We start from the raw sequence: 27,142 nt of genomic DNA, 5'->3' as shown, positions 1-27,142 counted from the left end.
TATGTTGTACGCCTAAAGCTAATATAATATTGTACATCAACTATACTTAAAAAAAAAAAAACTCCTACAAGAAAACTTGCATTCTTCCTCTGTCCCTTGAAGATGTAAATCTTATCATGTCTTTGAAATGTAAACACCCAGGAGATAGCTAAGATACTGCCTATAATCACCTGAGACTGGGGAAAAAAAGGAGTTGAGGGGACAAGGCTTTTAAAAAATAGACTGCTATAAAAACTTCCATGGCTAAAATTTTGGGATGGAAGCCACAGGGTCTGTTTGTCTCTGTGTGTTTATGTTATGTCTATGGATATGTTATGTATATGTGATACTTTTCTACGTCTGGATGAATATTGCCAAAATTAATTTGTAAAAAGATCTATTTAATTGGCTTAAAGAAAAAAGCACTCATCAAATTTAATATTTCTAAACTCTCAGAAACATAATACAAACCAATCCAAATTCTTCTCAAGTTTATGTGATCTGGGATCATTTTCAGTAAATAAAAGCTAGTTTAAGTATACATCTGTTACAAAATTTGCCATGGTGGCTGCTTTAATGTCTCATGAAATTTTCATAAGTAATCTAAATATGAAATATTTAGAAATATAAAATATATATTATATATAATATATATAATATATAATATTATATATATTATATATAAAAAATATAAAATATATGAAATATTTAGAAATATAAAACTTAACTAGTTCTTAAGTGAACTTCTCAACAATAATTAAAGTTTTATAATATGTCTACTTAAATAGTTTCCAGAATCTCTTTGGTAACTTATACCCTTAGAGTTTTGGTAAGTGATGAAATTTCTTTGGATATCTTGATCATTTCTAAATAAAATACTGAAACATTAATTATCAAACATTTATTTACTTTTGGCTTCTTACTACATAGGAACTAAAAATACTTGGATGTATAAATAAATGTGTCCTATTCTATACTGAAGAATTGTACTGTTAAACTGTATTCTTTTAGAAATTATGAAATGTATGCATTAATTTGCCAGTCTACAGAATGCTGGTGTAACAGTTCACAACCACTAGAAATTAAGGTTTAAGTGTTAAGAATTCTAATTTATATAATTAAAACTGAGAAATAAGGAAAACAACTGTATGCAACTCTATTCTGATTGTTTCAGAATGGGAAAGAGAATAAAGGGGTCTGGAATGTTCGAGAGAGACTTTTACTTTGTCAAGCTGGCTAAAATGGAATGAATTTATTATAAGGGTTCTAAAAAATAAGTTTTAGTATCAGTAGTGTACTTATATAAAACTAAAACTTCTCTTTCAGGACAAAATTTTTTTGGACGATTAGTCTGCTATTGATAAGACTGAAAGGTTTTACTTTACCTTTTAAGTAGTCTGCCTAGAAAACAAAGAAAAATAATTTCCTATGCCTCATGTCTGATTGCTTAAGAAAATGCTCTTCTCAAGGTGCTTTTTGTTTTTTGTTTCTTTTACAACTATGTAACTTTCTGTATTTGCCTGCAAAGTCTTTAATTGTCGCTTTGGTTAAGTGAATAGTATTGTTTAACAGTGACCTATGATAGTATGGTGTTTTCAAACCAAATATTTTTGACAAACCTCTCCAAAATCAAATTCTAAATAAGGCTTTTGACCTTTAACTCTGGGATTTTCCAGAGGGCCCCTGGAACGTCTCAAAAGATTTGTTTTCTCTCTCCCCTTATAAAAAGAGAGATATAAATTAGGATTACTTGATATATTAAATTACATGGGAAACACTGAAATAATACTAAAAGTTATATTTATATGGATGTTATTAATGTCTTATAGAAACTGTATAAAATTCCTAAATATCTGATATGTAATATTATCAACCATAATTCCAGTTGTCTTAAAATACTATATCACAGAAATAACCAAATTTCCTTACCAAATGCATTATAATGAAGTTTCATCAGATCTTTAACCATGGCCATTTTTAAGTCTTTTGTCGTTTACAGTTATTGTAAAAGTGTTCCTGCAAAAGTGCTTCATCTTCAATGAGACTCATGGAAAGGACTCTAACAAGAACAGTTTTCTGATAATTTTCAATTTATACCACTGAATTAGATAAGAATTTGCAGAACTCTAATGGAGAAACTGATGGCTTCATAAAACTGCTAACAAAAGATCCATAAAAATTAACTACATGGGACTGAATGAACTACTGAGGATCATTATAATTTTTATGACTTTGTTTGAAACATTGTTCTTTTGTTTTTCCAGATTTAAGGAAACCTTGTTCTTTTCTCTTAAGCTATCAGTAATTTGGTAAAATATACCTTTGTGAACAAAGATGAAACATGTTTTTCTCCTACCTGATCCCTCCAGAATTCAGAAACTCTTAGTGAGTATTCTTATTTTCATGGATATAGTTATTTCCATAAGTCCAATAAGAATCCTTTCTCCTAGTAACAGGACACAATTGGAAACATTGGTTATATCATCAAGGCTTTGACTGGAATGTCGTATTTGAGAATGTGCATAGAACAGAAAAACTAGACAGTTTTAAGGAACTAAGGTTGATTTTATGGAGCCAATAAACCTCCTTGGAAAACCAGCCTGGTACCTTGCTTACAGAGTTCCCAGTAACCTTACCAGGTGAGTAAAGGAAGGTTATTTCCTGGCAAGTACAAGGACTTCAGGTTATTTTGGGGACCTCTGAAAGAGAAATTAACCCAAATACTGTTGACCCTTCAACAACACAGGGGTTAGGGGTGCCAACCCCACCCCCCTCTACCCTCTAACCCCCTCCACCCTCTAACAAACATACAGTCAAAAATCTGTATATTTATAGCCAGCCTTCTGTACCCACAGTTCTGCATCCACAGATTCAACCAGCCATGGATTGTGTAGTACTGTAGTACATGTTTATTGAAAATCTGTATAAGTGGACCCATGCAGTTCAAGTCCATGTTGTTCAAGGGTCAACAGTACATAGCTATTGCAAGCGAAATCTGATGGTAAGTCCTTGGCTCAGCTTCCTAGCCTCAAGAGGCTTTTAAAAGGTCAATCTGAGATTCCTTATGAAAATTTCCAGGAAAGGAGATTTAAAAGCATCTATATGGTCCATTACTATTCTTGTCGAACTTACGTAAATAATCAGGCCAAGTTCAGTGCAACCAGACTTAATTTGAAAATAGTCTAGTCTTACTGTTGTTATCTTTGTTAGAAATGGGGGTCATTGTAGAGAGAGAAATCATGTTTCAGTAATACACCTTTGTGGGTATCAGATTCTAGTGCTGTTAATTGTCTTTGACGTTTGGATTTCTACCTGTAAACTAGACTGGATCCTGAATTATTCTAGTTTCCACCCCAAACTGCCATGTGGATTATTTTGACTTAAAGGGAACAAGACCCAGCAGACTCAAGAAAAGCCTTTTACCTCTCCCTTAACTGCCTGAAAGAATTTAGATATGGGGCCTGCACCAGAAAGAGCTATTACCAGAGATAACATTTTTAATCTCAAAAGACTTATATGCATGACAGGACAAACGTCTGATTACCAAACACCTGTTCTTCCCATTATCCTGTGAATTGCCCTCCTTCCCTTTGAAGTCCAGGCCCTTATCTCTGTCCTTAGCTCAGGACAGTATATAAGCCTCAACTGCCTGATTGACTTTAGTCTACTATTTTTATGCAGATCCTGAATGTACAAAATTAGTTTTTCTCCTGTTAATCCATCTTATGTCAGTCAATTTAATTATTAGACCAACCAAAGAACCTAGAAGGGAAGGGAAAAATTTTCTACCCTTTCAATGTACACATGCATGTACACATATGTGCATGCATACCCCAGAATATAGCAAAATTCAACAAGGAAGTTGTAACTTCTAAAGCCCAGGAATACATTTCTTTTTTTTCCCATTTTTAACTTTCTTTAAATTGAGATATAATTGACATATAAGGTTGTATTAGTTTTAGGTGTACAACATAGTGATTTGATATATGTACATATTGTGAAAGAATTACCACAATAAGTATAGATATCATCCATCATCACCTCAGTTACATTTTTTTTCTTGTGAAAAGAATTTTTAAGATCTATTCTATTAGTAACTTGAAAATATATACTACAGTATTGTTAACTGTAGTCATCATGCTGTACATTACAGAGGAATGCATTTCTCAAATTAAGTTGAATCATTGACCTAGAATGGTTCCCAGTCTATGGGTCTCAGACTCCAAAGTTACTAGTGAGACAACTGCAGGCCTATAAATTCAAATGTATATTAAACATGGTCTACAAGTGAATAAATGTGAATGTATTTAAATGTTCTTTAATTATTAATGAGATTAATAAAATATAAATTATTTTGAAAACAAAACAGTTGTATTTTCATAATTTTTGGAGACTATAGTGGAATCATTTTGGGCTTTTGATTTTCCTTTTTTTCTTTGACGCTTTTAAAATTAAACCAGGTCATTAACCAATTCATTTGATTATATTTGAGTTATTTATAATGAAAATTCATTTTTGACTTCTATATTCCTGAAGTTTTTGGGTATTTAAATGCATGGCTACTAAGCAAATGTTTTGAATTGCTTTTAAATATTCAAAATGTTATTTGTGATTTTAAAAGAACTTTAAAAGTTTGAATAACTGTCACCTGTAATAATATCTATACTTCTGAATCAGAATCTTTTACTTACAGCTCAGCAAAGTTCTTCCAGTCATCTTCACTGATGGATGGCCTTGTGTGACTGAGCGCAGTCATTAAATGTGACTGACTAATAGCCAGACTGGTTCTGATGGGGCCTGGTTGGTTAAGGGCATCATCCTCCTTAAATAAAAAAAAAGACAAAAGTTAACTTAGAGACATGATGGAAAAGGAAGTCCAAGTGTTATTTCTTTTTGCCAGTTTTCTTAGACTATACATTCCCTTTCTCATAAGATTACTAAAAATTGTTAGCACATAATCATTTGACTGATGTGTTTCAGTCCCTTGTTTATAAAGAGCTCATTTACTAATCAAAAAAATACATATCAAAAAGGAAAAACAATTTTTAACAAGTTTTACAATTAAAATGAAGAGGAAAAAGCCATACTCCAATTTGGCTTTGGTATCTGCCTTTGATAATACTGATATCTGCCCTCAGTTGATCTCTTTGTTCCTGTGTGAGCTCTTGATAACCCTCTTGTGAGGCTGTTCTGAAGACTGGGGGTTGTGAAGACAGATCTTTCCCAGGAACTCCAGGAAAATCCCGAGTCATGGAGCTTGGTGCTGACAGGCATTGTGAGCTCTTCGTTGTTAAGCATAATAATGAGAGAAGGAAGGGAGAAGGGGAGAGAGGAAGGGAGGGGAAAAGAGCAAAGGAGAAAAAAATTATGTATTTATCAAAGATAGAATTATGAACTTTAAGCAATAAAACTTTAACATGGGTAAGGTTACATTTTAACTAACTGAAATTAAGTAAGTTTAAAATATGTTCATATTCTATAAAGGTTCATCTATACCTATATGTTGTTGAACCACCACAGAGTGAAAACTGCCATCATACAAGGTTTTTATAATGCTTTGTTATTAAATCCACCACAAATGCCCTAATGATAGGGTATACACTAAGGTTCTGGGACATTTCTACATGTAAGTTAAGAAACAGAAAACAAAGACTAGAATTAAAACAGCTTACTATTCTTGAGAATAAAAATGGGTTATGTTTATATTTTTTAAAACCTAATAAAGGAAATTCACCCAAAAATTACTAAATATTTGTAAAAATGTTGTTAACCAATAAAGCAACAGTGAACCACTGTTAATTTTTTGAGATATGTGTCAAATGCTATTTTAGTTTAGAAAAACAATGATATTGCCCAAATTTAAACATTTTCCTTGTTGAAACATTATTATTACTAATAACTTTTTCACTGTGCTTATATTTTCCACCAGAAGTATTACCAATAGATAACATTTGGTTGTTAGAATTTTTGACATTATTGTACCAAATTTCTCATTATCCTCAACTGTTCTATAATAATAATTTAAGTTTAATACAAAATGAATCTGCTACTAAAGATGTTTTAAAGCCACTAATGAAGGGAGAAAAACCTGAAAGAAACCAAAGGGTAATCACAACCACTGGCTACTTCGGCTCCCCTTACTGCCAGCTCTGTCTTAAGGTGGAGTGAAAATGATTAGTGTAAGAAAAGACTGTTTTACTGAAGGACAAACCAACCAGAAAGAACATGTGGGGCTAGTTAGGACATAAATTACACCAACATACAGCTGTCTATTTCAGAATTGTACAGTGACTGCACAAGGTACCAAATCAGAAGAGGTTCCGTTTCCAAGTTCTGATTCATAAGAGCTTCCAAAGTAGAGCCGGTACATATTGAATTTTGATTCATCTGGAAGCACCTCAGACATCTCTAGAGAAACAAGGGACTGCTCTAAGCCACATTCTCCATCTCCAGCTGAATCATCAGAGCCACTGCTGTGGTTAAGAAAAACCATTGAAGACAGACTCAGGTCACTATCAGAGCTGGAACCTCCATCCTAAAACATACAAAAGGACAACCAGTTATAAAGCTCTAAATAGTCCACAATTCAAAAATAAACCACACAGAGACAGCACTCTAACACACCAGTACAAGGAAACTTGAGGCATTTTTTTCTTTACAAAAGCTCTTATTGATTCTCTAATGGTTCTGAGTCACATCACAAAATTTTAACTATTAAAAAGGAAAGACCAAATGGAATGTGTAGATAACTTGCCAACCATCTCCCCCAAAACTAACAAAGCTAAGACTCAGATCGATTTTATTTTCATGTCTCTTTCAGTTCACATTTTTCTACTCTGAAATGATAAAGCACTCTATAACATGGTTGATTCATCATTATAGAGTAGTTTACTTGTAAACACCTTTTTTCCCCTTTCATTAGCAGAAAAAAAACTTCAATGGCTTGCCAAAATAAATAGCAAAACTTGGTAGTATCTAAATTTAGTCCCTGCAAGAATCTCCAACAAAATGTAGGAGAGGGGAGTATACAGTTGAAAAGCCTTCCCAGAAAATATATGGTAAAGTCCATAATGTGGCAGAGATCAAATTATTTTCTGCCAAAATTAAAATATTATCCTTAGAGAAAAAAACTGATTCTAGGGCTGGAGAACAGAGATTATAAGATAAACCTAGAACATCTTGTTATATAGGGAAGTAAGTAAGTGATCAAAGGATGATGAGGACATATCAAAAGGACACAGAAGTCATCCAAAAGGGGCTCCTATTGGCCATATCTGGGACTATTTGAGTTTCAAAATAACTATCTGATGATCTTTTTTAAAAGTAAAAAACGAATTTAAAATCTCAATATAATTCTTATCTCAATTCAAAGAATATCCTTCCACACACCAATATATTTTGCCAGTAGTAAGGTAATGTTAGAGAAACAGACCCCAAACTCTTCATATAATTACAAATTCTCTGCAAAGCCAATATTCCAATTATGGTACACTCGACTAAAGGTAAATTTCTATACAGTTAACTAAAGTTGTTAAAAAATAGGAATTTTTTTTAAGGTTGAAATTTTGGCACTGAACTAACTGCTCGTATCACTCATAAGACACCATAATAACGATCTCCTCATATAACTCACCTGCAGTCCACAGGACAGCAGCCTTCCATGTAAGGCCTCTAACTGGGCATTGTAAAGTAAAGCTTTCAGATCAGCTCCCGTAAAGGAATTGGTTACTGATGCCACTTTCTGAAGGTCCACATCATCTGCCAGAGGTAGAGAGTCACTGAGAACGTTTAAAATTTCAAGACGTGACACCTGAAGGGAGAAAAACTAATTGATTTAACAAATAAAATTGAATGTTATTTTAAACTGTGTATTTTAGGATTTTTCTTATAAATTCACTTCATATATCTTATAAGCTTTACAAATAAGTTGAGGAATGTACCACTAGACTACATCTATCTTCCTTGGAACTTCTTCCCTAACAGAAGGAACACAGGCAGGAAAATGAATGAAAATCAACATTCTTAACTATTCAGTGTAAATCATTTCTAATTCAGACAGTGCTTATTTTCTAGATTTGGGCAAATGAGACAAGAAAGTGTTTTGAAAGAAAAATTAAAATAACTGCTACTTGTGATATACAGACATTTTATACCTTTGACTATTCATTTGTCTATTTCTTCTTTTACTCATTCATTTCTAAATTTGGGAACAAGAGCTCCATCAACATAGGACTAGGAAAAAGTCATATCTCCATGTAACATGCACAGATGCTTCCTAGTCCTATGCTTGATTCAGTATCAGTCTTTTGTCAGGATAATGAGGCATGTGATCTTTGAACACAGGGAACATGGACATGCAATACTTGTTTTCCTTCTTGTTTTTCCAATTGGCCAACACTGAAAGAGTATGAAGTTTTCAGACTTGCATGGAATGGCTGGGTCAAAAAAAGGCTTTGCATCTAATTCAGCATCTTTTCATGCTGTTAAGAAAGCAGTGACTAAGGCCTTTGCTGAAAGCTGGTCTTCTAAGGACAACTTCTATTACCTGGCAGAAGTAAAGTTCACAAGGAAAGAGTATAGCATTTGTTGGATTTTGGACTCAAAATATGGAATTGTCACCTGATCAGGAGGAGGACAGTATACACATTTATCAAGTCGGCCAGGCCTGAGCAGGGCAGGGTCAATCAAGTCAGGGCGACTAGTGGCAGCCAATACATAAACACCTAGAGGGGGGAAATAAAAATCCTTTACTAAATCCTGGTGAAATTTTGTTATAAGAAGATATTTCTGTATTTACAATTATTACCCTGTAAGCCTTCTACTCCATCCAACTGAGTCAGCAACTGGTTAACTACACGATCTGTAACTCCTGTATTATCGTGGCCTCGTCGAGGTGCAATAGATTCAAATTCATCAAAGAAAAGGATGCAGGGCTTTGCAGCCTGCGCTCTGGGGAAACAAACAGTATTTCCTAACTGAGTAGGGCTTCAGAGTCTGAAAAGTAATTTCATATATATATCTATATCTGTATACACATACACACATATATATATATTTATGTATTTATTTAATTCTTCACAACAAACCCTTAAGGAAGGCAAGGCATATGTAATTATCCTTGCTTTCAGTAAACCAGGTCTTAGAGAGGTCAGGGAAGACACGTGCCCTCTGGACAGAGACTAAAACAAAAACCAGTCTTACTCAATGAGTGAAATGCTTCTTTGATTCTTATTACAAGTAAACTCTTTTGAATATGCTTATTGGCCACCTGAACTTCTTTTGTGCAATGTCTCTTCATGTCTTTTGACCATTACATCTTGGCGAGCTTAGTACTTTTATTTTGTAAGGCTCTCTATAAAATATATTTTAGTTATATATATTACATTTTTTTCTAACTTGAACTTTGACATATAGTTTTATTAATTTATTAACTAATTTTGTTTTAATTAAAAAGAAGATAACATAATTTCCACCTCTGGTAAAAGGATGGACTAGATGTCTAAAGAATCGCCCCTAATACAAAATATCTGTCATGGTGACGGAAAAAACCCAACAAATATCTTAGTAAATACATGGCAAGTAAGATAAATCTGGGGCCAACAACACACTGGATTACCTGTGCCTTGAAAGTTTGGCAAAACTCTCTTAAAACACCAACTAGGTCTGATGTTTGATTTATGCAAGTATTTTTAACTAGTGCCCATTTTTTTCCTACCTTTACAAGACTATTCATATTTTGTTTCTTCCTTGCTTGACTTTGGTCAAATATATTTTGTCTATGTTACCCAAGTTTCAAAAATACTGGCATAAAGTTTATAATATTATTTCACAATATTCCCTTATTATCTTTTACATTTCTGGTATATCTTTAGTCTTGCCCTCCTCCCCTTTATCCCTAATGTTGTTTATTCATGCTTGCTTTCTTCTTGATCAGGCTTGCTGGAGATCAACTGTATCAGGTTTACAAAACATATTTGGGTTTGTGATCCTTTTTTTGATTATTTTAACTTGTGTTTTCAGAAAATGGAGTCTGTATGATATTTCTTTGAAACACTGCAATCGCTATGTATGGCCTGACATATGGCCAATTTTCAAAAATGTTCCAGGTGTGCTTGAAAAGAATGTGTATTCTCCAATAGTTGGGTACATGTTCTAAATATGCTTACATCAACCTTGCTGAATGTTTTTTAAATCTAAATTTTTACTATTTTGTTAAACTATTTTTTCACTAACTAATTACTGAGAACTGTGTTAAAATCTTCTACTATGAAGGTGGATCTGTCAATTTCTCCTTGGAGTTCCATAAATTTTTGCCTTAAGTATTTTGAAGTTACAGTATTAGATACAAATAATTTTATAATTGTAATATATTTCTGGTAAATTGAACCTTTTGTCAATATGTGGTTGACTGTCTTTACCTGTAATAGGCTTTTCTGGTAATATTCTTTTCTTAAATTGGGTGGTAGCAATACAAGAGTTCATTTTATTATTCTTTAAAATATATATGTACGTTATATATATTCTCCTAACTGCATATTTTATAATAAAATTTTAGTGGAATGGAACAAAGTAACTCTTTCATTTAGAAGCTTCCTGTAATCCCATCACATTTAAATAATTTTTTTACTCTTAAATATTAGCTTCTATATTCATATGTATTTTTATAAAAATGCAGTAATAATTATACTCTATTTTAATTACATTGGCCACATGGAATCTTAATTTATAAAAGAGTTAAAGTGGGGTAATTATGTGCTTCATATACTTTGAGAATCCTTGAATAACCACTTATGATTCCACTTTCAGCATTTCAGAAATATTTCTATTGTAAATATAAAACCAAATAATTTCCAAAACTTAATATCAAAAATGTTTTATATTTAAGTGGTATTTGGTAAAACAGTGAATTTTTGTTCTTCAGTTTATTAATAACCCACATAAATCACAGGTTTCAAACATCAGTTTTTCATAAAAACAACTGAAGACCAAAAAGCATTGACTGATAAATAACCAGAGTCAGTTACTTAAAAAAAACATTCACTGGTAACTAACCTAATAAAAATATCCCGTACAGCTTGTTCACTTGCTCCAATATATTTGCTGAGTAACTCTGGTCCCTATTAGGTAAAATAAAATTAAATTAGAATTAATTCAAAACTATCTAAAAACAAAATATAATTTTTGTTCATGACTAAGTCTAAATGCAACAATAGAAAAATTTTAATATAATGAATGGATTTCTCTGAACTACATTTAAAAAATTAATGCGGCTGGACTAAATATCATACCACAAGTTCTATACTTGGTGTTTCCTTTGCTTAGAACATTTGTCCCCAGAGAGTCTCATGGCTCATTGCTTCATTTTATTTAGATCTCTGACAAAATGCCACATCCTCAGAAAGGCCTTGTCTGACAAACCCATCTATGACCCACTCCAGTTACTTTACACCTCCTTCCCTTGACTGTTTTCCTACCTAGTACCTACCACCACCTGACAGTATATTATACATTGAATGTGTCCGTTTATTGTCTCCCTCCCTCCACTAGTAGAATATAAGCTCCGAAAAGGCAGTTTTGTTCATTACTGAATCCCCAGTGCCAAAAACAGTGTCTGCTACATAATAAGTACTGAATAATTATTTGTTTAGTAAGGTAATGAATGGTTTAAAAAGGGAAAATGTTCCATTTAATCTCAAATCTTTGGAGACTCCAAAAAATATGTAATGTGACATGAATTACTTTAATTGGCATCTTCAGTAACTGAAACCAATTTATTTGCTCAGAAGTTGACGAATATATCACTTTTCCTAAAAGTCAACTGACAAAACTTTCAAAACAAACTTTACTACATATAACAATATCAATAATGAGGACAGTCTTTCCTTAAATTGGGATATTTTAAAAAACTGAATAGGCCCTAAAGTGATCTCCAATGAAAAATCATTACCTTGAAAAGACCAAAAAGTGATCAGGATATGTGACCAAAATAAAGTATTTCTAGTACTCAGCCATCTAGATAGTTATTAATATACTAGTATTTGATTATATTTTCTCAATATAGTCAGAGAACTACAGAGGATGGAACAAGAAACAACTAAGGCAAAATATTAGGAAAAAGGCAACATACTGGTGTCAGTGAAAGGGTGGTCTTTGATGCATGCCTCCTAGGATCCACCCTGACCTACACAGCCTCAGCTCTCTACCAAAACCTGTGCATTGAGAACTCATCCCAATTGTGATTTGAGGATTTACTAAAGGGAAGAGATAAGATGTCCTCCCTAATGGAACAATCTAAAATACAACAATATTTGCAAGTGTCAATCTTGAAAATTATATGTTAAAAAAAAAAGTAAAACTACATTCTAGTGACAAGTAAAAAAGAAGAATATGGTCATAGTTATTCCAAATTCCAAAAAAAGAAGATAGGAAAATAAAAAAGTTATAGCTCTCCATCAATGCCAGGATACCCACATAACCAGCTCAGAAAATCTCATGTGATAAAAAGAGGGTAGGCATAACTCAACTGCAAATTAATAAACTGGATTTCAGATTATAAATCAATTTTGAATAAGTTTACAATACAGGTTTCCCTCACTTTTTGAAGTTTGCTTTACACTACTTCACTTTTATGAAAGACCTACATTAGTAACAGTTTTCGCTAACAAAGAAATCCAAAGGAAATGTTCACGTTTATGAAAAAGGGTGAAAAGCAAAAAGCATTCAGTGTTTGTCCCGCTGTGAGCTGTTGGAGAGGCAGAACATACCCCAGCAGCAACAGTAGCGCCACCAACCTTCTTCCTAGGGGACTACACGCAGCATCGAGCCATCATAGTTTTGAACTGTGTCTGGGAGCAGCTGTGCTTTATCTCGATTTATTTTGTTCATCCATTAGCAAGATGTGTCCAATTGCTTCTTTGTTTTCTACCATTTCAGTTTACAGTAATGTTTCATAGAAACACTACTTCTGGATGGTGGGGGGAAATCTGAATATGATTCCTTTGCCTTGAAATGTAATCACTCTTTGGCAAACAAATATTGCTGGGGTGCTGAAGCTGTACAAATAAGACAGCACATCCCAGACCATAATGACACACCAGTGGTGGAGTGTGAAGTATTACCCAAAATGATCTGCTAGCATGTCCTTTAATGACCATACTCACCCTATATCTGAAAAAATTTAACTTGGTGTGACACAGCAAGGGTGAAATATAGCCAACAAATAAAAACCCCAGCTTCCTGCCTTAGTGTGGTCTCCAGCCCCTAGTCTTCTAGGTTTTCTTCCCCCTTCAAGTTTGCTCTTTTATCTGATTATTTAGGCGTAACTCTATTTTATAATGCATGAAGATCTGCCTTAAGCAAGAACATAATAAGCCCTACAAAAGAGAGATGCCTCATTATTCAATTTCCCACACAGTTAAACTAATAGATGGATCACTGCTCCTACTAGTTTTCCAAATATGAGATTAACCCGCTATCAAGAAACATAAATGGTGTTGGCGAGGATATGGAGAAATAGGTATACTCACTCACACACTGCTGGTAGGAATGTAAAATGGTGTGGTCCTCAAAAACTTACACATAGAATTACCATATGACCCAGAAATTACACTCCTGGGTATATATGATTTCCAGAGAAATGAAAACATATGTCCACATAGAAATTTATATACAAATGTTTATAGCAGCGTTATTCATAATAGCCAAAAAATGGGAACAACCCAAATGTCCACCAATGATGAATGGATAAACAAACTGTGGCATATCCACACCACCTTAAAAAAGACTGAATATCATCCCGCCATAAAAAGGACTGAACTACTGAGGCATGCTACAACTTGGATGAACCCTGAAAACATTATGCTAAGTGAAAGAAGCCAGACACAAAAGGTGACATATTGCATGATTTCTTTTGTATGAAATAGCTAGAATAGACAAATCCATAGAGACAGAAAGCAGATTAGTGGTTGCCAGGGGCTGGGGGAAGGAGAATGGGCTGAAAAAGTTTTGCAACTAGAGAGAGGTGCTGGCTACACAGCATTGTGAATGCACTAAATGCCACTGAACTGTACACTTTAAGATAGTTAATTATGTAAATTTTCCCTCAATTAAAAAAAAAAGAAAAGAGAAGAGAAAAAAGATAAATGCCAAACATACCTTGACACTAATAAAATTCATTCCACTCTCTCGTGCAATTACTCCAGCTAGTAAGGTTTTTCCTGTTCCAGGAGGACCATACAACAGCACTCCTGTCCTTTGTCGTATGGGCAAGTTTGCAAATAATTCTGGGTACTGAAAGAAAAATATGACAAAGAACTCAACTCTAAAACAAATGACTAAGCAGTGGCCAAAGATCAATGTATAGAAAAAAGTACTTGGGTGGTAACAACGGCCATCTTTATGACAGTACAATGATAGAAAAAACATTCCTACTCAGAATAATAAATGAACTCAAAGGAACTACCACAGATTTTTCCCAATTGGACCATGGAATACATTCCACATAAAAAGCATATAAATGCATCAGAACTTCTTTCCATTTTTTCCTGTTTTTTTTTGTTTTTTTCAAACATTATAATAGTACTACATTAATAAAATAAAAACTAACCTTTTAACAAGTATCCTGCCTTCCACTTGTATGGTTCATGGGGCAAGTTATGACAGCTATGTATATTCAAATATATTCAATCAAAGAAAGAAAATAAATAATAGAGAAGCATGTGTAATTATAATCGACAGTAAAATCTCCCAAGAGTCTCAATGCTGAACAAGTAACTGACTGCTTCTAAATTATCTTCTAAATCACCAGCTTCTCAGCAAGAAAACTTTCTGAACAGGTGAGCCAAACATCAGGCTACTGTCAGCAATCTCCTAGTCTCTATTAAGTACACCTATTTAGTCCCACGTGTTGACAAAATTTCAACCTCATCTCGACCTCCATTCTAATCTGAAAGAGGCCCCAAAGTCTGCACTTACGCAGATGGCCTCACGTATCTGGCCTGGGATGCATCTGGATACTGATGTTTGGTGCCCAGACCCAGCATTTGGGGTCATGACCCGCAGGCAAGTACTTCCCATGCCCCTGTTCTCCCAAACAGGCTTTAACCCCCAGTCCTGGGCTGCACTCAGTATGTCCCAGGCCCCACCAGACAGTTCCCAGGACTGTCTGTAACTGAGGTCCTTACATGTAACTGAGATCCTTACCCTTTCTTTATCTCTTTGGATGGGCCCCTGATCTCATGCAAAGATCCTTTTCTCTCAGGTTTCTGATTCAAACACACCACCTCCTAGATTCTACTTTTGATCTTCTAAAGAACAATCTACAACTGCCCCCTCTATCCTGCTGTCTGCCTGGTCTATGCTGCCTGCTAACTCTGCCTTTCTAGACTGGCATCCAGAGTCTAGAAATCTGGCTTAATCCACCAGCTCTGTGGATCTAAATGACTCTCCCACCTGCCAGTTTATTCCTATCTGTTTCTGCTCAACCCTAGCTGACTGTTCATTTGCTTTAGTACAACCTGGACGATTCAAGAAAAACACAAGAACTCTGAAATTCACATCAAAATGTGTTTACTATAAATACCACCTCAGCTTTCTTTCCAGGCAAGGAATACATCAGATACTTTAAAAATCTGTTAGAGTGCCAAAAATAGGACTGGACATTTATTTGGTAATAATAAATACTTGTTGGACCAAATGGAAGCTGGGCAAGCCAACATATACAGCCAGAACCAATGGATGATTCAGTGGTTCTTCTGGCAGTCGGTAGTGCTTGGTTTGGTTGTTTTTTAAGTACCTTGGCTGGTAACTGGATAGTGTCCACAAGTATCTGCCGAACTTCGTGTAATCCGCCAATCTTATCCCAGCCCAGGTCCCTAGGGTTATGCAGGTCGACATTTCGCAGAGACACAGGAATAAATCCTCGGAGAGCCTTTCGCAAGTCCAATGTTGTTAAAACTAATTCTGTTTAAAAATAAACAAAACTTGTTTTGGTAGTCCTATTTGTATATGAATTTTCAAAACATGCCATCATACTGTTGACCTCTCTTACCCATTTTCCCCTCCCTTACCCCTTCCACTCTAGTAACCACCACTCTGTTCTTTGTATCTATGTGTTTATGTTTAGTTTGGTTTGTTCATTTATTTTTTTGTTTTTTATGTTCCACATATGAGTGAAATCATGTTATTTGTCTTTCTCCATCTGATTTCACTTAGCCAATCTTAACTCAATTAAAAAAAATGCCATCAATTTAGCTGGAAATGCCAGTTTTCTACTCAAATAGCTGCTTATTTGAATACTAAAATGGAATATATTTAATTCTTACCTTACTACAATTACACTTCTCCACGACGGAAAGAAGAATCCAAATTTTGGTTTTAACAGTAAAACTTACCTTCCCTGGTGGATATACTCTGATGAGAGAGACAAGAATGTATGGCTCGATCCATAAGCACTGTAAAATCTCTAGCCACAAACCCTTCAGTTTCTTTTGCTATACACTGCAGATCAAGATCAGTGAACTTGTTCATATCACAGTCTAGTTTATTTTTTATTACATTATACAGAATTTCACATCTTTGATCCTAAAGAAAAAAACACAAAATTCAAATTTATAATTTTACTCAAGTGCAAATTTCTGTACATGTATTTTGAGAAATATCAGGTTGACATAATCTATAGGGACAGAAAGCAGATTGGTGTTTGCTTGCAGGTGGAGTGGGGGAGGGATGATTGCAAAGGGGCAGTAGGAAACATGGGAGGGATGGAAATGTTTGCTACTTTAATTGTGGTGATGGTTTCATGGTGTGTATATATATATATATATTTATGTTAAAACTCATCAAATTGTACACTTTAAATAGTGAGTATGTTGTCTTCAATGACACCTTAATAAAGTTGTAAAAAGAAATCACATTCATAAATGATTGCTCTCTTTCTCCAGTAAGAAGATTTTTATTTTGGTTCCTTTAAGGGTTGTTGTTATTCCTATAAAACGTAATTCTAAAAACACATTCAATGACCAATACCACTACCATTCTGTTATGCTTAATAACAGGTGTATTTTTATCCTTCAATAACAGTTAATTAGCACAGGGTCTGAATATTTAGAGTAGACGTAAGAATTTTAAACAAGAAGTTAAAATAAGCTTGCCTGTCCCAAAACACTCTTTTTGAGTGTGCTGCCACTAAAACCATCAGGATTGAAGTCCCCAGAGATGATGGGCTGTATATATTTGGTCTTTGTCTTGCTTCTGGCACAGATCTCCTAAAACCCTTAAAATGTCCTAATGATAAGAGTGATAAAGGTGTCTTGACATTAATAACAAACCCCTTCTAGCCACACCTGAGTTTACGTTAATGAGGTGACTTTTGGAAAGCACCTAAGTATGGGGGCTGGTTGCCAGGGGGACCAACCTTGACTAGAGGATTGAAACTTTCAGTCCCACCCCCTGATTTCCAGGGAGGGGAGAGGGACTGGAGGCTGAATCAATGACAATGGCCAGTGCTTTAATCAGTCATGCTTATGTAACAAAGCTTCCATAAAAACCTAAAAGGACGGGGTTGGAGAGCTCCCAGGTTGGAGAACCAGAACACTTCCATGTGCCACCGGGCCAGGCCCCAAACTCCACAAGGACAGAAGCTCCTTTGTTTTGGACTTCATCCTATGTATCTTTTCATCTGACTGTTGATTTGTACCCTTTAATATTCTTTGTAACAAACTGGTAATCTAGTGAGTAAACTAGTTTCCCAAGTTCTGTGAGTTGTTCTAGCAAATTAATTGAACCCAAAGAGGGAATAGTGGGAACCTCTGACTTATCACCAGTCAGAAGCACCGGTAACATTGGCATCTGAAGTAGAGGGCTGTCTCTTGGAACTGAGGCCTTAACCTGTGGAATCTGACGCTCTCTCTGGGTAGTGTCAGAATTGAGCTGAATTGCAGGACACCCAGTTGGTGTCCAAAAATTGCTTGATGGTGTGGGGAAAAAACCCACATGTTGGAAATGGGTGCCAGAGTCATAGTGGGTACAGAATATTAGTGCTGGTAAAAAAAAAAAAAAAAGTTTAGTCAGTCAAATTTTTAAAAGAAGAAATGCTTAAAAAAAGGTAAATATGTGAGGTGATGGATGTGTTAATTAACTTGATTGTGGTAAAGATTTCACAATGTACATGTATAGCAAATCATCATGTTGTACACTTTAAATATATATAATTTTACTTGTCAATTATATCTCACTAAAGTGGAAAAAAATTCCAATTTCCATAGTGTATTTACAGATTTTACCAATGCGAAATGAAGCAGTTCAGAATTTTTAGGGTTTTTGTTTCTTTTTAAATGGAATAAAAAAAGAAAACTTAATAATAATAATAAAAAAGAAATGCTGTTTTATAAAAAGACATTTCCTTGGAAAGTACCTGGTAATATTTCGGATGGTTACAAACGAAAATTGTGCATCTAATAGCAAAACATTCACTGAAGGTCGATTTTTAAGTACCCTTAAGATCACTAACATAAGCATTACTTTAAAGCCATAAATCATGAATAAAATTGAAAAATATGTAATTTATATAAAAAGTGACATGGGAATTCCCTGGCGGTTCGGTGGTTAAGATTCCACACTTCCACTGCAGGGGGCATGGGTTCAATCCCTGGTTGGGAAACTAAGATCCTGCATAACACGCAGCACAGCCAAAAAAAAAAAAAAGGGACATATTTCAATAATCTTCACAAGTAGTATGTTACCTGGTCGGGAGGTTGAATATGCTGGACACACTGAAATATGTGAATTCCTTGAGCAGAAACAAGTAAAGGATGTAGAGAATGTTGAGACTGGCTTGTAGCAATCAGTGCCACCAAACTTCCCATGGAAATAAACTCTTTCACCACATCGTTCAAAGCTAGAATTAAGTAATATAGTGTAAAAACTTAGTACACAAAAGCATGAAATTTTAAAATCATACATTCATTAATAATAATAACCTAAACTTGAGCTTTAAGGTGGAGTATGAATGGAATGGCTCCTCTTTACGGTTTAAAAGTTAAATCTTCCATTCATTCATCAGTTTATCTACTGAGGACCTAATATTGGCCAGGCTCTAGTCAATCTAATGAAGGTATAGGAAGCACTGTAAACTCTGTATACTCAGAACAATGCCTAGGTGAGGTTCCTTCATCTAGATCTTATTAAGTAAATGAAAAGGAGTCTCTGAAATAAATATTATAGAAGGATGATAATAAAACACAATATGGAAGTTTAAGTAAGCAAAATACAGCTCATATTCCTATGACTTCCTGAACAATCTCTTTCTACTCTAGCTTTTGCAAGGTTTGGCTGGTATGAGGTTAGAACTGAAACAGGCATTAATAACATATACCTGAGTCCTGACCTAGAAATCTGCAGCATTCCCTTAAACACTAGACTAACAAGTCTTGCAGATGCTACAGGATTCCAAGTGTGAGATTAACACCAGTTTACGGTAACCCAAGCCACTGTGGTTGCATTTTTTATCTATTTCACCTCTTAAGAACCTCGAGGCAGCGGAAGGCTGCGAAATCCTCCAACCCCCACCCTGGTCCCACCCTCTCCTTGAACCCTAAGCTCTAGGCAAAGAAGTATTGTCTAACATACTGTGATTTCTTCACCTCTGTACCTTTGCCTGTGGACCACACTTCCTTTGCAGCTTCATTAGCCTGAAACTGTTCTAAACTAACTTCTACTACTCCATCAAAACTCATCTCAGGGGGCTTCCCTGGTGGCGCAGTGGTTGAGAATCCGCCTACCAATGCAGGGACATGGGTTCAATCCCTGGCCTGGGAAGATCCCACATGCTGCAGGGCAACTAAGCCCCATGCGCTACAACTTACTGAACCTGTGCTCTAGTGCCCGCGAACCACAACTACTGAAGCCCATGCGCCTAGAGCCCGTGCTCAACAAAGAGAGAAGCTACTGCAATGAGAAGCCTGCGCACTGCAACAAGGAGTAGCCCCCACTCGCCACAACTAGAGAAAGCCCTTGTGCAGCAACAAAGACCCAACACAGCCAAAAAAAAAAAAAAAAACCAAACTCATCTCAGTTATGAACTCTCCCCAGAAGACCCTGATAATTTCCCACACCATCCTCAATTTAGTGTATGTGCTCCTATCACACCCTGTACATACTTCTAAGAGAACATATCCTACCTACCTCCTAGTTGTGTCATCCTGGACAAATTACATAATCTTTGAATTTCCGTTTACTCACCTGTAAAACCAGGAGAATATCTGCATGTAGAGTACAAAGCAACCCCTAGCCCTGAAAGGGCAGTCAACACGTGGTAGCTATCATTATGACTATCAGTCTTCTGTACTAACATTATACCTGTTTACTTTTATTTCCTCCCCAAGACTCTGGGAATATAGACTGTGCACAGAAATATTTGTCAAATGAACAAAGCAAGAGTAAATCTGTACAATTCAGCAATTTCTAATAAGTGGAGGGTAATGAAAAGGCCCCAAAGACTAATGATGAAGTTGTAGAATTTTCACACTGCTCTGACTCTACTGATTTTGCTAATACAGAGCAACCTTAGAATGCTACCAGAGGCCTCAAAAGCAACACATTACATAGCACGTATTCTGTTCTCTTAAGAGAGCAGATTTACTACGAAGACTGGAAATGCTGTCTGATAAAGGACAAGGGCCTGCAGCCAGCGAGTGAACGCGTTACGTTACCATGTGCGAGCCTCCGGCTCTGCACAGCCTCAGGACTGTGCTCGTGTTCTGGAAGAGCAGACAGGCCAGCAACGAGATCCAGGTCATCCAACAGGACAACAGAAGGCTGCCGCCACACCGCCTCTGAGAAAGCTGCCTCTAGGGCTTTCTGTATGTTTTCAAGCCTTTTTCCTTAACACAGAAGATATGAAATGTTTTTATTGTTATTTGAGGGCTGGGAAAGGTCAGGCTGCCATTGGAAGCATCAGAAAAGCTCAATATTGATTTGACTATGAAAATTCAATCAATACAGTATTTTGTTTTATATATATATATATATATATATATATATACCAATCACTAAAATTTGTTAATCATTAACATGGTTTAAATAATACAGCCTCAAAGGACTAAGTACTGAATTTTATAAAACTGAAAAAAGGAATATGCTACTATAATTTCTATACATATGTATTTATTTTTCCTTGCCTCATTCCATGGAGAATTTCAGATGGCTTATGACAAAACAGTAAAATAAAAGCAGGATGTGGGAAAATATAAATGAAAGCAGGGGATCACAAGTCAGATAAAATCAAACACAAAGGTAGCCACCTAGAGATCCTAGAATTGCTATATTTGAATCATTAATTTGTCTTCAATCTTCCTGGTGAATCACAAACTTTTAATTTTCAAAGAACAGAGAACATACCAATTCATAAACCAATACAAAGAGTTCCTGTTACTTAGTTCTCAAACAAAATTTTCACATGAGGCTTCAAGCAGACTCTAAAGAGATGGACAATGTCTCTGAAACCACATTTATAGAATATGAAGTAATGGGTTTTCAAAGCCCACTTCTTAGTTTCCTATCATATACTAGATTAAAAAGCAGAATATAATGACTAGTTGGGACTATATGGTAGTGGTAGCCAAGGGGGGAAAAATTAACTACTCAGTAAAATCTTTCTGATTTTTAAAAAATTAAATAGATAATATAAATGTCAAAGATTTTCAAAAGTACAAGTGTACAGCTGACCCAGGAACAACATGGGTTTGAGCTGTGCAAGTCCACTTATATGTGGGTTTTTCCAGCAGTAAATACCACAGTACTGTACCACCCAAGGCTGGCTGAATCTGCGGACACAGAGGGACCATGTATACAGAGGGCTGTGACTCTAAGTTACACAAAGGCTTTCGTTGCATAGAGGCTGGGACCCCAACACTCACACTGTTCAAGGGTCAGCTGTACGTGATAAATTGTAAGTCTCCTCTTTGCTGTCCCTAGCCACCCACTTTCCCTCCCCTGAGGCAGCCACCCCATGGGTTTCCCAAAGCAAGTCAGAGGGAATCTATACCCATTAGAGTATATTCTAGATACTAACTTTCTCAGAGTGGTGTAAGTTGGAATTTTCAGGAATAGAGTCTACAAAGAGTTTTGGCTAGGGAAAAAAAAAAAGGCCTCCATCAAATATGGAGAGTTTTAAAATTTTTATTAGAAACACTAAAAAACATTAGAAAGACAAAGATTTAAACTTTCTAAGTAATTTTAATGACTAAATGACCAACAGAAAAGTTAAAGATTAGATATTTGTATTTACTAGATTACCAGCATTAAATAGTAACATTTCTTTCTACCAGAAAAAAGATTTATGTAGAGTATTACCATATTCATACCTCGTAAAGCTTTACAGTCAACTATTTCCACATGGGCATCCAACACGTTAAATGCTTCTTTACAGATTGCCTTCGCTAAAGTTGATTTTCCACTCCCCTAGAAAATAATTGCTTAAATTAGAACTCTCAATATATTCAGTCACAGAAATAGCCCCTGTCACTGTGATAACCACCAAGATTCAGCCTCATCAATCAAGTATATACTACACAATGTTATATAACAATTACATCTCAATACGGCCAGGGGAAAAAAGGAAAATCCACATCCCTGATTATAAAATAACATTTAAAAAATACGAAATAATTGTAAATACTTAGTAGAGAAAGGTAAAAAAAAATCTGTAATAGGGGCTTCCCTGGGGGCGCAGTGGTTGAGAGTCTGCCTGCCGATGCAGGGGACACGGGTTCTTGCCCCGGTCCGGGAAGATCCCACATGCCGCGGAGCAGCTGGGCCCGTGAGCCATGGCTGCTGAGCCTGCGCGTCTGGAGCCTGTGCTCCGCAACGGGAGAGGCCACAACAGTGAGAGGCCCACGTACTGCAAAAAAAAAAAAAAAAAATCTGGAATCGTCCCACATCACAGAATTAATGGCTGTCAACTGTTTTGCTGCATCATCCTTCCAGACACTCCACACACATTTTTATGCAAATTTATGAACATGGGATTACAGTATTCCTGAGGGTTTATAATAAATCATTGTCCTCTTTATCAACAGATATAGAGCTGCATCAGCTCCCTAGTACAATACCACTGTGAGGATGTACTGGACCATAATGTGTTTATCAAGACCCTTCCTGGTGTATATTTATGCTACTCTCACTTTTTAACTATTATAAGTAAAGCTAAAATAAATATCCATACATATATGTTTACTTATTTGTCAGATTATACCTTCAGAATAAATTTCGAGAAGTGTAATTACTACATCAAAAGGTATACATATTTAAACTTTGCTAAACATTGCTGTAAGTGCCCCTTAGAAGACTGAACACTGTTAGGTTTTTTTTTTTTGGATTCTGTGTTCATTTTTTATAACATCTTTATTGGAGTATAATTGCTTTACAATGCTGTGTTTCTGCTTTTTAACAAAGTGACTCAGCTATATGTATACATATATCCCCATATCTCTTCCCTCTTGCATCTCCCTCCCTCATACCCTCCCTATCCCACCCCTCTAGGTGGTCACAAAACACCGAGCTGATCTCCCTGTGCTATGTGGCTGCTTCCCACTAGCTATCTATTTTACATTTGGTAGTGTATACATGTCCATGACACTCTCTCACTTGGTCCCAGCTTAACCTTCCCCCTCTCCATGTCCTCAAGTCCATTCTCTATGTCTGCCACTGTTAGGTTTTTATAATTCTTTTAATATAGGTTTCCTCCCTCAATCTACTACTATTTCTTTCCTTTTCTTCCCCCTAATAAATTTACTTATTTTTGGCTGCGTTGGGTCTTCATTGCTGCGTGTGGGCTTTCTCTAGTTGCAGCAAGGAGGGGCTACTCTTCATTGTGGTGCATAGGCTTCTCACTGTGGTGGCTTCTCTTGTTGCGAAGCAGGGGCTCTAGGCGTGCGGGCTTCAGTAGTTGTGCAATGCGGGCTCAGCAGTTGTGGCTCACGGGCTCTAGAGCGCAGACTCAGTAGTTGTGGTGTACAGGCTTAGTTGCTCTGTGGCATGTGGGATCTTCCTGGACTAGGGCTTGAACCCGTGTCCCCTGCATTGGCAGGTGGATTCTTAACCACTGTGCCACCAGGGAAGTCCAATCTACTGCTATTTCTCACCATTGTTGCTTTGTCTAGCTTTAACACCCCTGCACCAGCTGTAATATTTTGCTTTTCATTACTGTGAACTGGAAAAAACAGCCAAGCTTATTGTGCAAAGTCTGAAATTTAGCAGGCATTCAACAATACTACCATCATTATAGTTTACAGAATTGCTTTTATATTTAAAGTCACTGGACCCCAAAGAATAAAGAAATTAGGGGTGCTGGGGTATAGGCCCCACCTGTCACTTTTTGCTGAATCAGAGGGCCTTTTCTCTCACTCAAAGTAATTCACATTTGTATAGCACCTTTCATATATATTATTTCTCTTAAGTGAGGTTAATCCTAAAAGGCAGGTTAAGAAACTGAACACTGCCTGAGGTCACAGCCAGTAGGTATATAACAAGGGTGGGACTCAAATTCAGGTCTTCTACTTGCTGTTTCTATTAATCACGCTACCTCTATGTGAGAGGTGGAACTCTGGATTCTGAATCAATAGGATATTGTTTTTCAAAATAAATATTCTACCATGATGATATATTTTGAAATTTGACACAGGTAATCTAGAAAACATGTAGAGTAGTTGCTATATTTTACCAGCCTTGCATACCTGGAATAAACCCTACTTGATTGTGGTATATAATTCTTTTAATATATTGGTTGATTTGATTTGCTCATCTTTTGTTGAGGATTTTTGCATCTATGTTCATGAGAGATATTAGTCTGTAGTTTTCTTGTAATGCCTCTGTCTGGTTTTGTTATTAGGTAATGCTGGCCTCACAGAATGAGTTAGGAACTATTTCCTCTGCTTCTATCCTCTGAAAGAGACTGTAAAGAATTGGTATAATTTCTTCCTTGAGGGTTTGGTAGAATTCACCAGTGGACCCATCTGGGCCTGGTGCTTTCTGTTTTGGAAAGTTATTAATTACTGATTCAACTTCTTTAATAGATATAGACCTTTTTATATTGTCCATATCTTCTTTTTTTTTTTTTTTTTCTTTTTGCTGTATGCGGGCCTCTCACTGTTGTGGCCTCTCCCGTTGCGGAGCACAGGCTCCGGATGCGCAGGCCCAGCGGCCATGGCTCACGGGCCCAGCCGCTCCGCGGCACACGGGATCCTCCCAGACCGGGGCACGAACCCGTATCCCCTGCATCGGCAGGCGGACTCTCAACCACTGCGCCACCAGGGAGGCCCTGTCCATATCTTCTTGTGTGAGTTCTGGCAGACTCCTTGTGTCTTTCAAGGAACTGGTCTATTCATCTAGGTTATCAAATTTTTAGGCACAGAGTTGTTTATTACTATTACTACTTTATTATCCTTTTAATGTCCATGGGATCTGTACTGATATCCACTTTTTCATTTCTTATATTAGTAATTTGTATCCTCTTTTTTTTTTTTTTCTTAGCCTGGCTAGAGGCTTATCAATTTTACTGACCTTTTCAAAGAACCAGCTTTTGGTTTCACTGATTTTCTCTACTGATTTCCTGTTTTCAATTCATTGATTTCTGCTCTAATTCTTATATTTCTTTTCTTCTGCTTAAATAGGATTTAATTTGTTCTTTTTCTAGCTTCCTAAAGTGGAAACTTAGATTATTGGAGTAGTTGCTATATTTTAAGTAAGAATCAAAAGAGAGCAACTGGGCTAGTAAGAGAAAAAAAAAGTTATGATACTAGAGTTAAAAGTGAATAGAAATGAAAAAGCCTTATAATTTTGAATTGAAAAAAAGCATAAGACTCACAAAGACCACACTGTAGCCCTGGAAAAAATACTGCATTGGTAGAGAATAAAACTGTAAGCCCCTTAAAAAGGCAGGGAACCTCTTGCAAGACTGACAAAGATTAAAACAAGAGAAATACAAATCACCAATAACAGGAAATGGGACATCACAACAGATTCTGCACCTATTAACAGTACAGTTAAGAGAATGCTACCAACAACTTTATGCTCATAAATTTGACCAGTTCCTCAAAAACTACAAACTACCAAATGCCTGCCAAAATGAAACAGACAATTAAGGACTTTGAGTTTATAAAGAATTTATAAAGAAATCTCTAGGCCCAGATGGTTTCAGTGGAGATTTTACAAAACAGTTTAAAGAATTAACATCAATTTTATACACTCTCTTCCAAAAAACAGAACAGGAAGGAACACTTTTCAACTTATTTTACGAGGCCAGTATTACCCTGAGAGCAAATCCAGACAAACGCAGTACAAAAACAGAAAACTATAGGCTAATATTGCTCATGAACTTACATGCAAAAGTCCTCAACAGAATATTAGCAAACAGAACCCAGCAATGTGTGGGTTGGCCAAAAAGTTCGTTGGGGTTTTTCCATAAGATATTATGGAAAGAATAACAGACCACGACCAAGTGGGATTTATTACAGATTTGCAAGGTTGGTTGAACATTTGAAAATCAATCAACCTTATTTACACCCTACCAACATCCTAAAAAAGAAAATTCATACAATCATATCAATTGATATAGAAAAAGTACAGGGAGACCATCACCTTATTCATCACCACGTTCCCAATATCTAACAGCAGGCCCTCAAAAATATTAGTGAATGAATGAATGCTTTCCATATCTGGTATCAACCACCCTGTATAATAGACGATCAAAACCCAAAGAGAAGAATTAAACATTGCTAATTAGTGAAAATGAGCACATCTTAACCACATACCTTTCCTCCCGTGAGTAAAAGGGCTCCGTTTCTAAGTCCTGCCACAAGGGCCGTCAGCTGCCGAGACAAAGGGCGTCCTAGGAGGCTATGAGTGATGTGCTCCACGGAGGAGACGCCTAACGAGTTCACTCCTCTGCAAACATGTAAATTGCATGATAAAACACTGAAACAGGGTAAAATCTAGCTATAAAAAATTCTGAAACTTTTCTTCCCAGGCTACTTAATGAGTTAATAAAAAGAGTAAAATCTTAAAAATGCTCCCTTACTTGAAAGTAAAATGAATTAATGCCAACTGAGTCACAGATTTTAAAACTATTTTTATTACTTTCAAACATGTGCAGTAACTAAAAGTTTTG

The 27,142-nt window shown here is 35.9% G+C and overlaps 1 protein-coding gene across 1 annotated transcript in view; it reads right to left on the bottom strand.

Annotated features, from left to right (window-relative positions):
* PEX1 (peroxisomal biogenesis factor 1) overlaps positions 1-27,142 on the bottom strand; it is a 70,383-nt gene that overhangs the window by 14,143 nt on the left and 29,098 nt on the right. Inside the window, exons 10-23 of the mRNA XM_060108460.1 lie at positions 26,787-26,919; positions 22,341-22,437; positions 20,688-20,858; positions 18,720-18,874; positions 16,371-16,560; positions 15,773-15,939; positions 14,134-14,268; positions 11,032-11,096; positions 8,786-8,928; positions 8,599-8,702; positions 7,613-7,789; positions 6,284-6,514; positions 5,067-5,261; positions 4,671-4,801 (exon numbers count right to left, since the gene is read on the bottom strand). Of these exons, the coding sequence (XP_059964443.1) occupies positions 4,671-4,801; positions 5,067-5,261; positions 6,284-6,514; positions 7,613-7,789; positions 8,599-8,702; positions 8,786-8,928; positions 11,032-11,096; positions 14,134-14,268; positions 15,773-15,939; positions 16,371-16,560; positions 18,720-18,874; positions 20,688-20,858; positions 22,341-22,437; positions 26,787-26,919 (2,094 nt within the window). The remainder of the gene's footprint in view (positions 1-4,670; positions 4,802-5,066; positions 5,262-6,283; positions 6,515-7,612; positions 7,790-8,598; positions 8,703-8,785; positions 8,929-11,031; positions 11,097-14,133; positions 14,269-15,772; positions 15,940-16,370; positions 16,561-18,719; positions 18,875-20,687; positions 20,859-22,340; positions 22,438-26,786; positions 26,920-27,142) is intronic.

This window comes from Mesoplodon densirostris, chromosome 9 (genome assembly GCF_025265405.1).
Source record: "Mesoplodon densirostris isolate mMesDen1 chromosome 9, mMesDen1 primary haplotype, whole genome shotgun sequence".
In the NCBI taxonomy this organism is placed as follows: Eukaryota; Metazoa; Chordata; class Mammalia; order Artiodactyla; family Ziphiidae; genus Mesoplodon; species Mesoplodon densirostris.
Note: the sequence above shows the minus strand (reverse complement) of the source record. Positions and strands in the feature narration are given on the sequence as shown.